Here is a 12,925-nt window from a genome sequence, read left to right on the forward strand (position 1 = left end):
CTCCTCCAGCTTGCATTGGGCTTCAGCGGAACAATGCAGCAAGCCAGAGATGGAGATGTTGGCCAGGGACCAGGGTGGTGCGTTGAAGTGGCAGGCAATAGGTAGTTCAAGGGCTTTTTTGCCAGCAGAACATAGATGTTCTGTGAAGTGGTCACAAGTCGACGCTTCGTTTTCCCAGCGTAGAGGGAAACCACATTGTGAGCAGCGAATGCAACAGACAGAGAATCCAAGATAATAAAATGTGAGGCTGGATGAACAGAGCAGGCCCAGCAGCATCTCAGGAGCACAAAAGCTGACGTTTCGGGCCTAGACCCTTCATCAGAGAGGGGGATGGGGTGAGGGTTCTGGAATAAATAGGGAGAGAGGGGGAGGTGGACCGAAGATGGAGAGAAAAGAAGATAGGTGGAGAGGAGAGTATAGGTGGGGAGGTAGGGACCAGGCTTCCTCTACATTGGGGAAACCAAGCGGAGGCTCGGGGACCGCTTTGCAGAACACCTCCGCTCGGATCGGTATAAACAACTGCACCTCCCAGTCGCAAACCATTTCCACTCCCCCTCCCATTCTTTAGATGGCATGTCCATCATGGGCCTCCTGCAGTGCCACAATGATGCCACCCGAAGGTTGCAGGAACAGCAACTCATATTCCGCTTGGGAACCCTGCAGCCCAATGGTATCAATGTGGACTTCACCAGCTTCAAAATCTCTCCTTCCCCCACCACATCCCAAAACCAGCCCAGTTTGTCCCCTCCCCCCTCTGCACCACACAACCAGCCCAGCTCTTCCCCTCCACCCACTGCATCCCAAAACCAGTCCAACCTGTCTCTGCCTCCCTAACCTGTTCTTCCTCTCACCCATCCCTTCCTCCCACCCCAAGCCGCACCTCCATCTCCTACCTACTAACCTTATCCCACCTCCTTGACCTGTCCGTCTTTCCTGGACTGACCTATCCACTCCCTACCTCCCCACCTATACGATCCTCTCCACCTATCTTCTTTTCTCTCCATCTTCGGTCCGCCTCCCCCTCTCTCCCTATTCATTCCAGAACCCTCACCCCATCCCCCTCTCTGATGAAGGGTCTAGGCCCGAAACGTCAGCTTTTGTGCTCCTGAGATGCTGCTTGGCCTGCTGTGTTCATCCAGCCTCACATTTTATTATCTTGGATTCTCCAGCATCTGCAGTTCCCATTATCATAGATTCTGGGAAGTGCAGGTGAAGTGTTGCTTCACCTGGAAGGTATGTTTGGGGTATGTTTGGGTATAGCTAATTTGTTAATGAATTGGTACCATTGTCCTGGTAGTGACCTGTAGATTGCAGCATTCAAGTTGGATAGGCAAGGACAGCACAGTAGAACTTTAGATTCACACACACACACACACACACACACACACACACACACACACACACACACAGCCTTCTTAATGAACTCATACTTGAACATGACGTAGCTAATTAATTCAGTGATGCAGACAGATAATGTGCATTACCCTGCTATTCCTGATTGACATCAGCTTTCTACGTAGCGATCAAACCTCAGATCTTAATAGTCTAGAGACACAGTTACCACTGGTGCTCATGCTTTCCATTTGAGGAATTGGAGTACACAGTGATCAACAAAATAAATCCTTGCAGTCATTAAAAGGTTAATAAAGCTGTGAAAATAAATCCAATCTCTGGCTAAATCAAGTGTATAAACAGTTTATGTATCAAATCAACCCAGACCATAAAAGGGAATCTATTCAATGCAAAAGGTCACACAATAGGAAATTCCCCACAAATAGCTCACCATTCATCATGATTTTTTTTCCACTGAAGGCACAACACTGACCACAAATCAAACAAAAAAAATACCCTGTGCTGGATTGCAGGGAGAATTTGTAGATCATTACAATAAATAACGGGTCCTGAGATATAATTGTAGAACATTGCAGCTTAGTCATCACATAACTAGACCACCAGTCTCTTTCATATACAAGTCAGGGGAGTGTTCCATTTACACAATTCTCTCATTTGATCACAGCAAGGGTCCCAGTACTGGTCACATTACCCCATGACTCAGAAGGTAAAAACTCTTCTGATTGTTTCTTTTTTTGGAAACACAAGAGGGAATGGGAAAGATGGCTGTTTAAAGCATTCTAACTTTTAAAAATATGAAACCATTTTGCAGATGCATTAAACAAAGCATGAGAGTCCAGATTTATCCTGGATACGTGCTCGTTTGCCAGGCCACCACATTAAATGGCACAAATTGACGCACAAGACAAGGTCCCCCACCATCACCACCCACCAAACACTGACAACGATGTGACACATTTTGCAATCGCGCATTCCTACGTGTAGGTCCAACACAGCTACTAGTTGGACAGACTGCAGCATCTGACACATAGTCAAGAAAGGGGAGGTCCAAGGTTATCCAAACACACACACACGCTCACGCACGCTCACACAAACACCTTTCCAGCCCACACCAGATGGATTACACAGTTTAAGACAACAGGTCACCATCAACTTATCAAGGTCAGTTAGAGATGTGCAATAAATGCCTACATTTAAATGATCAAATAAAAGCCAAGCGTGAAAGCATACAAGTGAATAGGTTATTGAGCATCATCAGGTTCAGGCCTACAGGATGCCCTGCTGCCTGCCCAGATCTTATTAGTACTCCATACCATGGATGATCAGTGCAGCCAAGGCCACTGGCTAAATCAGCATTGACACCATGGGACGATGCCCAATCAGTCTCCAGCCCGAAAATTTAGCTGGTAGTTACTGAATCCAAACTGCTGCTCTTCTGGCACCAGTTACATCAACATGGACTAAGAAAGGAGAGGAATTCTTCATCTTTTTGAATTATCTGCTCCTCTCATCCCCAGCCAAGTTCCCCTCCAAACCCTTTAAATGATGATTGCAAAGGGATGCAAAATTTGGCTTCAAACTTCTCTAAACAAAGGAGGAAAAATTATGGTGGGGTTTCCATCCTAACTGCAGGATTCACTGGATGGCACATAAAATGTAACTCCAGTTCAGATACAATGCCTTCTGAGAATGATTAGCCTTTAGCCACCCACCGTCTAGACTCATGCACATCGAATGGTCATTTGCATATAGTGCCTGAGGCAGCTGGCATCTCTGGAATGTATCCCAGCAAAAACAAGCACCCTCGGGAGAGAATAGGAGCAAGTTTTAGTAAAAAAAATCACTTTAAAAAAGTTTAAAAAAAGATCACAGCAAATGCACTGCACCAGACTGTCGCCAAACAAACATCTGGCCAAGTCTTTTAGGAGCTGAGATGTTTAGCACTGTCTCCAGTTTCACTGGGCATGCTCATTTAACGCTGGTGAAGTCATGTGCCCTTACAGAGGAAGTGTCTGGTGAAATACTACACCACACAAATTCCAGCTGGGAATTCTAGTCTTTCAGCCCTCCATTTTATGAATGAAATGCTGCTAACTCCATTCACAGAAAAACAAGCCCCTACTGACTGTTCCCAGAGGAGGGGCAGTCATTGAGGGTAGCGTAACAAAAGAGCTCAGGGGAGTGAATAGGTGCTGCAAACTTCTGTTACTTGAAGGGTAACAACAAACAGGCAGTCATACTGTCTGTTAACAGGCTTTCTAGTTAAAGTGGGCTCGCTAAATTTTGCAGAAAACAGTGCTGTACAAACCCTTTAAAAAAGCAAAAGAATATAAAAGGAACAGGAAATAAAGCCACAACCTGACAACAACCATGAAGTGAGATATGTTTAAACCTAAACTTGGGACGTTTGCTATTAACTATCAACAGATTTGAAGACGGCCACTTCACACTTCAGAATCATATTCTTCAATAAAAGTTAATGCAAAATTTTAAACAGAATTACAGTCTAAAAAGGTGGCTTATAGTGTAATATCTGCCTGGCAAGAGAATATTACAAACAGCAATTCAGCAGGGCCAGGGTAATTACTTCACCATTCAGTTTAAATGCTTTATGTAAGCAAAACCCTCAGATTACAGTATTACCCTGCAGTTTGCTACTGTGTAAACAAAGTAGACCAAGCATATCAGAGCATGAGGCAATGTTGAAGACAGGGTATGACACACTTGCTAATGGAGTGGTGCATCATTAGAAGTCAGCTACATTTGGATCTTATGTTGTGACACAGACACTCAGAAAACTACTAGCCCTAAACTTCCTCCATGTGCCATCTCCGCATGTGTTTTCCAGGATTACATACTGGCAGAATTAGAGCTGCAGTGGCAACAGGATGCTTTGTTTCTACACATACACACTGTTCTGTTTAGATAAACTTGCCTGCACCAAGATCCTGCCCTCCACATTGTCATGATAGCTGGATGATAGCAATATGTAGCTATCTGACCTTTAATGACTGTGTATCCCAGTGATTTGGGTTACATTTAGCACTGCCCTAGATGTAAACCCCTCTCTCACTTCTAGTGGCATAACCAGAATTTTGAGGTTGATCCAGCCATTGACCTTGGCTCAGTAACAGAACCTTCACCACTGCACCCCTCGAACTGTTCATGTTGCTTAAAATAAAAAACTTCCCTTAGAAGTAAATCTATCCAGAGTTATTTTTCTAAGCAACCTCTTCAATTTCTTTCTTACTCTCAACTGTAATAATCCTGTTGTTTGTCATTTCCTGCTTTTGTTCACCAAATCCTAAAGGTTAGAGCCTCAGGAAATGTTATAAAAGTACCTTCAGGCAACAACAGGGTCAACTCCAACAATGCCACTTATTGACAGAGCTCTATTAGGAAGTCAGGCCGTGCACCCTTCAGTTGTATTTACATTTTGCAAATAAAAACAGGGTACAATTTTCTCCAAAGCAGTTTCCTCAAAGAGTTGAGTTTGTATTGCAGTCCTTTTTCTTTAAAAAAAAATGGTTCTCGTCTCTAGTCAAGGCCTCAGCCAACATTAGGGAAGAATCCCAAATACACTGTAGATCAGATGCTGTCAGTGCATAAATGTCCACATGTGCAGAATTTCCAACAGAGCCACTGGATAATAGATGAAGGATGGAATTCTCACGTTCTGAAGGCATGGAAGCCAGCTATAGTGCTCTCCCCACCGTTACGAAAAGGCAGCCAAACACTACATTCAAGTGATCGAACTTGTGAAACTCTTGTTTGAGATGACAGGCAAGAGATGGTACCATGCTGGTAATGCCATTGGAACAGTAATCCAGATGTTAATGCATTGGGGAAATTGGTTCAATTTCCACTATGACAGCTGATTGGATCTTAAATTCCATCCATAAATCTGGAATTGAAACCTAGGGGCAGTTTTGGTGAACATGAAGTAACGATTGATATAAAAACCTATCTGGTTCACTAATGTCCTTTCACTAAGGAAATCTGGCCTCCTTGTGACTCCAGACCTATAGAATTGTGGTCGACTCTTAAATAATCTGGTAGGATAATCAGATAAGATGTGTTTACCCACTACTGAATGCTATACATAAAAGTTGACTAAAGTGTAGTAGTGGGGGCATCACTAAGAACAACCATGCTGAGGGAGATGAAACATTGAAGAGAAGGAAGGGTAACATTAGTAAAGAAAGGTCCTTGGATATCAAGGAGATTATTTTATACATTGAAAAACAAACAGAATATTTAAAGAGCATTCTCTTTAGTTCCTTCCCAAGCAGGATTTACCAGCATCCTCTGGACTGAGGAATAGGAAACACGAGAAGTCATTAACAAGCACCTTATGACAAACTCCATCTGTTGAATGGAAAACTTTGAATGAGCACAATGAGAGTGGCTCTTTCTAGAGGGCTCAGTACAAGCCACTCCCCTTGCAGAGCAACCTGCATCAGTGGGGTCCCAGTACAAACCACTTGTGTGTTTGTGGAGAAACAAACATTGCTTCACATTACCAAGGAGTAACTCCTCTCTGAATTAAGTGGCAGGCTAAATTACCTTGAACTCAGTGACTAAGATGGTGATTTCTTAGCTTCAGGGATTTACAATTGCTAAATACGTTATGTGATACTGCATTGCAGTATCAACCACCAAAATCACTGGAGGTGGTGTTTTCAAACTGATCACTTGGAGGTGCTTTCATGCCAAAGTAACTGGATTTGTACCAATGTAATTGAACAACAAACTAAATGCCAAGTTGTCTCCATTCTGCTTGTAATGCATACAACGGCATTTCTGCAAGATAGATTCTAAAAAAACAGCACTTATACAAATATTGGCCATTAGATGCAAAACAAGCTTGGGACAAAAAAAAGTGTGGAAATATCCCTTTGAGATTGTTTAAATGGCGTTGTAACAAATGTTAAAAGACTAGCTGTAAAGTTATAATACTGGGTTTCTGCACACACTGCAAGAAGCTACAAACAGGGTAGATAGGACTCAGTTTGATTCCCCAGCAGCACTGGTTAAGATGTATTCTCGTAAAACTGGGCAGAGAATGATGTTATCCCTTAATTAAGGGGCAAGTATACTAACAGCCTCCCTCACCAAGTTCACTCCTGCCAATTTGCCAACCCTCAACATTTTGTAAAAACAAAAGCTCATTTGAGGAGACCTCAACTTACTGAGAAAAAGACTTGCATTTACACAGCACCTTTCGCAGCTTCACAATGTTGCAAAGTACTTTACGGTTGATGAAACACTTTTAAAGTGTCACTGTTGTAATGTAGGAAGTCATGAAAAAATCAATTTGATTTGGGGAAATTTGTTGCTTTCCACTGGCACAAGAAATATTTCTATATTCAGTGCTAAACAACATGCAGCTCATTGAGTCTGTGATTACCCCTTGCTTCTTCAGTTCCACCTACAATAAACTGGTCTAATTTTCTCAAAGTCAGAAATCACATGACATCAGGTTATAGTCCAACAGGTTTATATGAAATCATAAGCTTTCAGAACGCTTTTCCTTCATCACCTGACAAAGGGGCAGTGGTCCAGAAGCTTGTGATATCAAATAAACCTGTTGGAATATAACCTGGTGTTGTATGACTTCTGATTTTGTCCACCCCTGTACAACACCAGCATCTCCACATCATAACGTTATCAAAATGTCTCTCTCCCAGATCACTACAGCACAAATCTATAGAAGTCATAGCTTTACCGGGATCATATGCATAATCTGGAGGTTCCTGCTTGATGACCATGGATTGTGAGAAACGATGCATGCTGCCACTGCTGACTGGGTTTCCCTGCTCGTACATTGGGTCATGATATTCCTGCTTGTAACTTTGCTGTGGGTATGGAACACAGGGCTCAGACATTTGCCGCTGGTATGCCAAAGGTGCTTCTCTGTTCATGCCCTGGGAGGAAGGGAAGCGACGACAGAGCTCCAAAGACTGTTGTTGAAACTGAGAGCTGGGGACAAATAACAAATAACAAATAAGAAAGCACAGTGGCCCATTTGAGACTTGTGACCCTTTACTCATACCACCCCAATGAAATGATTTTAGCATCCTTCTTGTTGCTTTCAAAACACTTCCATGGACTCAACTCACCTTCAATTAACAACCTCTTCAGGTCACTCGCCTTTATTCTTTATTCTTTGCTCTAACTGCCCCCAAGTTTGTCTTTTAAATGCAGTAAATATATTTGCTTAATTCATTACTTTGATGTAAGCAAGAATCTAGAAATGCTGCAAAAATGTAAACACCAGGGTAAGGAAAGGCCATTCAACCTGCCAAGCCTTCTCCACCCAGAGTTCACAGGAGTGTGCCTTCATAGACGGTCCAGCTTCAACAACTTCTCAACCTTGTCATGTTTTTTTTTATTTTAGTTATGCATAGGGATTCAGGGTCATAGCAACATTATTTGGAGTCAAGTTATCAACTAGCCATGATCTAATTGAACAGGTCAATAGGTCAAATGAGCTGAATGTCCTCATATTGCTACATTAAAAGGAGCACGTTTTTCATAACTTACCCAAAAAAATATCAAACATCATGAAACTAAGAAATATCGGCTGATGTACTGAACGTGTTCCTTACTGTCATAATGCAGTGTAGCCTTTGCACACTCCAGAGTATGGAATCAGGTCATAATTTGCATGTTATATTCCAATATAACTATAACTGTACAGCAGATAAAAACAAACGTTTTGCATCATCTCAGGATATATAATCAGCAGAAAAATGTTTCTCAGGCCCTCTTTTAAAATGTTGTGATTTTCTGGTACGCCCGTTGTGATCTTATAGGATTTTATTGATGAATTTTTAAGTTCTGTTTCAATTTACAGCTCAGCTACCCAACTTGGAATTGCTGCCATATCAAAGTCAGCATGTGTTAGCATTTCAGCAACATTGATACTTCTGACCTAACAGAGAAATGTGGAATTTTCCTCAAATCAGGACCCCCAGTATTTCTACCTAAAACCAAGCAGTTATACTGGGATCAGACATATTCCATATTAAGCTAACATATTCCAGGCACTCTCAAATTCAACCAAATACAAATCTTTCTCAGTTCAAAACAAACGCTTAGAGACAAATGTTGCAAAAGTGGTAGCATGAAACTTTTTTTAAGATTGGAAATTTGCAAACTTAACTCAAATAGTACTCCCTCTGGTAATTGCTACTGAATTCAAAACAAAATGCTTCAGATAAATTTTATTGTGTCACATTAAATTATGTTAGGCTAGCTATAAATCAGAGGCACAGTAAAGAAACTCCAATCACCAATAACCAATCGTAGGAGGAAGAGAAATTTCATCATAAAAACATTCAAATGATTTTATTGCTTTTTGAATCAAATCTATGAAATACAAAGACAATAGGATATCTTCAAATCTGTACCTGTGTTCCATTGGGAATCTGCCATTGGCTATGGACTGTGTGGGTGCATGGAGATTCACAAAGCTGTGATCCCGTCTGGGATTCACCGTGGACTTATTGCAGGCTTGTTGTAACGGAGTATTTGAAGGCGTCCCTGGAGGTGGGGAGTTGAGACCAACATGTGGCTTTTTCTCATAGGCACTACATAAAATGAAAAAAAAATGACTAGATCAGCCAAATGTTTCCTTTAATATCTCAGCAATGGTTGATTGTATCTATCTTGCAATTAAAGGAAGCATATTTTTATGTTCTGGACATTCCTTCAGCATGCCATGAAAACGATATCATAGCTCATCAAATTATTTCTGTCCAAAGTCATCTCAAAGATTCCATTTTGACTCCTTCCTCATCATTTCAATGTATATCTCAACTACATCATTAAGCATAAATCCTGTATTTACATAGACACAAATGAGAATCAATTCCATCTCTCTGTATTCCCATCTATCAGTCTCAAAGCTGTATGTATACTTTCTAAATCATGTGCCTAGTAGGAAGACCAGGAGGAGCTGCAATTGTATCCAGCTGAATGGTGACCAAATCTATATTCTAGTTATCAAACACATGCTTCTAGCATGGATTTCAAGAGGCTCCCTGGCTGCCAATGCATGCAATTCCAAGCATGTGCTTCTTGCATTCGACTTACTTCAGATCACAAATTCAATTTTAACCACCTCTGCTGTATCATTGACCTTCAGCCTATTATCTATCGATGTTAACTCATATTTCTTTTACACCTTGAGATTTAACTTAGACAGTTTCACAGCCAGATACCCTTTAAGAGATATTATAACTCAGTGTCAGCTCCTCTATTGACATCAACTCCATAACTGCCTTATTTCACTAACCCTGCCATTCGATTTCCTACTCCAGACAAGTTGATGTTAGGACCATTGTTTTTTTTTAATCTTTTTGTGGCACTGGCTCCTTACTTTGGCAATATCCTTCAGTCATAGATCCTTGTTACACATCTGCTCCTCACGGTTTCTCTATTCTTTATGCTTCACCACACTGAATTACTGAAAACTTGTTCTTTGGAACCCTCTCCCCAGATTCTTGTCAATCTCTTCTTTGCTAAAGTCTCCAGGAAATTTTTGGATCATGCACTCCATTTGGCCTAACTCCTCTATGCTCTCCTCTTCTGATTTTTCTTTTTTACACAATCCTGTATAAATTGAGATGAGCGGAGCATGAGAGAGTCAGAGTTATACAGCATGAAAAACAGACCTTTGATCCAACTCGTCCATGCTGACCAGACATTCCAATCTGAACTAGTCGCATCTGCCAATGTTTGGCCCCAATCTCTCTAAACCCTTCCTATTCACAGGCCCATCCAGATGCTTTTAAATGTTATAATTATACCCACCTCCACCACTTCCTCTGGCAGCTCATTCCATACAAGCACCACTCTCTGTGAATAGCTTACCTCTCTTTTTAAATCTTTCCCATTTCACCTTAAACCTATGCCCTCTTGTTTTGGACTCCCCCACCCTGGGGAAAAGACATTGGATAATCACTCTATCCATGCCCCTCATGATTTTATAAACCTCTACAAGGTCCTCACTCAGCCTCCAACACTCCAGGGAAAAAAACAACCCAGTCTATTCAGCCTCTCCCCATAGCTCAAACCCTCCAGTCCTGGCAACGTCTTTGTAAATCTTCTCAGGTTTAACAGTAACTTTCCTTTAGTAACGTGACCAGAATTGTGCACCGTTTTTTAAAAGTGGCCTCACCAATGTCCTGCACAGCCACAGTATGACGGCCAAACTCCTATAGTCAATGCTCTAACCAATTAAGGCAAGTGTGCCAAATGCCTTCTTCACCACCGCGTCTATCTGCGACTCCATTGTTGAGGAACGATGCACCTGCACTCCAAGGTCTCTTTGTTTGGCAAACTCTCCCAGGACCCTGCCCTTAATTGTAAGTCCTGCCCTGATTTGCTTTGCCAAAATGCAACACCCCACATTTACTGAAATTAAACTCCATCTGCCACTCCTCGGCCCATTGGCCGACCTCATCAAGGTCCCATTGTAGTCAAGTTAATTTTCTTCACTGTCCACTACAACACCTATTTTGGTGTCATCTGCAAATTTACCAACTGTGCTTTCTATATGCACATCCAAATAATATATGTAAATAGAAATGTATACTGTTATTTAAGATGCTGTGGGTCTAGGCACCAAAGTTTGGTTCATTAATACAACTTTTACTGTTAGATTGCTGCACTTGAAATACAAAAATCAAAGCCAGCATCACACAGTATCTCAATTTACTTTCCATATCTAGCATACAAGTGTAGTATGCGTTGTTAATACATTGATTACTGCTGGTTTGCCTAATGGCTGCTGAAATTGAAGCGTCACATTAAAATCCTCATTTTAACTTATAAACATATAACATAAACAATTTTGATACAGGGTCCTTCTGTGTATAGAAGCAAGTCTTTGAGATTACTTTGTAGGTGTTGTTGCTTCATGCAACTGCAACGAGTCACCAGGCACACCCCATTACTATTAATAATAGTAATTTCATCCAACAAGCACATACAAAACTGGGACTATGCAATGCCAGCTTCGCCTTCAAGAGGAAATTATTGAGCTTAACGCAAAATTTTTAGCTTGCTTTAATAATGGGTTATAATATGCATGAAAAATTCCTCATTCATCCATTACTAATGTTTCCTGTAGTGGATTGAATCATATTCACATGGAAGGTCTGTCGACAATGACTTCCGGCATTGAGAGTACTAGTAAATGCAAAACAAATTTGACTAGAAGTAAAGATACAATCAACACACAGGAAATAGTGAAGGAATGTCAACCTATAGTGCTGTCTTCTATATTTCTATCAGTGTCATGAATAAAACAGCAAGGATCACAATGCATTCCGTCTGAATATTCAAAAGTAATTAGGACAAAAAGAACCAGTTTCTGTGGCTCAGGAAGGTTTCAATGACATAGATAGTTTGTGGCATGAACTTTGGCTGAATTCAGCTTTAAAAAGGTAAGAAAGATTTAACTTGATGCATTGCTCAAATATCTGTACATTTTACACAGAAGCCTGAACACTAGTCCAAGTCAAAATGTTATTTTGTAAGATAATAAAATGTGAGGCTGGATGAACACAGCAGGCCAAGCAGCATCTCAGGAGCACAAAAGCTGACGTTTCGGGCCTAGACCCTTTTCTTTTTTACACAATCCTGTATAAATTGAGATGAGCGGAGCATGAGAGAGTCAGAGTTATACAGCATGAAAAACAGACCTTTGATCCAACTCGTCCATGCTGACCAGACATTCCAATCTGAACTAGTCGCATCAGAGATGAAGGGTCTAGGCCCGAAACTCAGCTTTTGTGCTCCTGAGATGCTGCTTGGTCTGCTGTGTTCATCCAGCCTCACATTTTATTATCTTGGATTCTCCAGCATCTGCAGTTACCATTATCTCTGATGTTATTTTGTAATGTAGTTTCACCATTTAATGTTTAATACACTGCTTGATGAGGAATGTGATGCACAGCATCTGTCACATGATGCTGGATCTCAATCTCCGCTTTGAGTGAAGTTGTATATGCAGGGGTTGGTTAGCTCAGGTGGCTGGACAGCTGGTTTGCAATGCAGGATGACACCAACAGCATGGTTGAATACCTGCACTAGCTGAGGTTACCATGAAGGATTTTCTTTCTCAACCTCCCCTTTCAACTGAAGCATGGTAACCCTCAAGTTGAACCAGTCATCTCTCTCTAATGCAACAGCATCTCTATTGTCTGATAAGACCGTGGTAACTTTTAACTTTATATTTCATAGTTTTCCATCTGTCAGTTTTCACAGATAACTTTTCCTCTTGCCCATCATCTAGTCCACCATCGCTGGTGTGGAACAAAATATTTTTGGCCCCAGGTATCTCCACAAGTCTGGTCAATGCTATTCTGTGGTCAACCTGTGAGGAAGCAGGTTGAATTGAGCTGACTCCATGCCTCAAATGAAGTTGGAAAACTGTAGATATTGGGAGGCCTATGGTACAAAAGTCAGTTGAGACAAAAAGACTGAATGTGGAGTCTGGAGGAGAACAGTAGGCCAGGCAGCATCAGAAGAGCAGGAAAGCTGATGTTTCAGGTCAGGA

General features: G+C 41.4%; 1 protein-coding gene across 5 annotated transcripts in view; it reads right to left on the bottom strand.

Annotated features, from left to right (window-relative positions):
- Window positions 1–12,925, bottom strand: part of etv4 (ETS variant transcription factor 4) — a 107,233-nt gene that overhangs the window by 33,019 nt on the left and 61,289 nt on the right. For all 5 annotated transcript variants that reach the window (XM_048560847.2, XM_048560848.2, XM_048560845.2 and 2 more), the window contains 2 exons: window positions 8,769–8,948; window positions 7,082–7,335 (listed from right to left, as the gene is read on the bottom strand). In XM_048560847.2, coding sequence (XP_048416804.1) covers window positions 7,082–7,335; window positions 8,769–8,948 — 434 coding nt within the window. The remainder of the gene's footprint in view (window positions 1–7,081; window positions 7,336–8,768; window positions 8,949–12,925) is intronic.

This window comes from Stegostoma tigrinum, chromosome 31, assembly GCF_030684315.1.
Source record: "Stegostoma tigrinum isolate sSteTig4 chromosome 31, sSteTig4.hap1, whole genome shotgun sequence".
Lineage (NCBI taxonomy): Eukaryota > Metazoa > Chordata > Chondrichthyes > Orectolobiformes > Stegostomatidae > Stegostoma > Stegostoma tigrinum.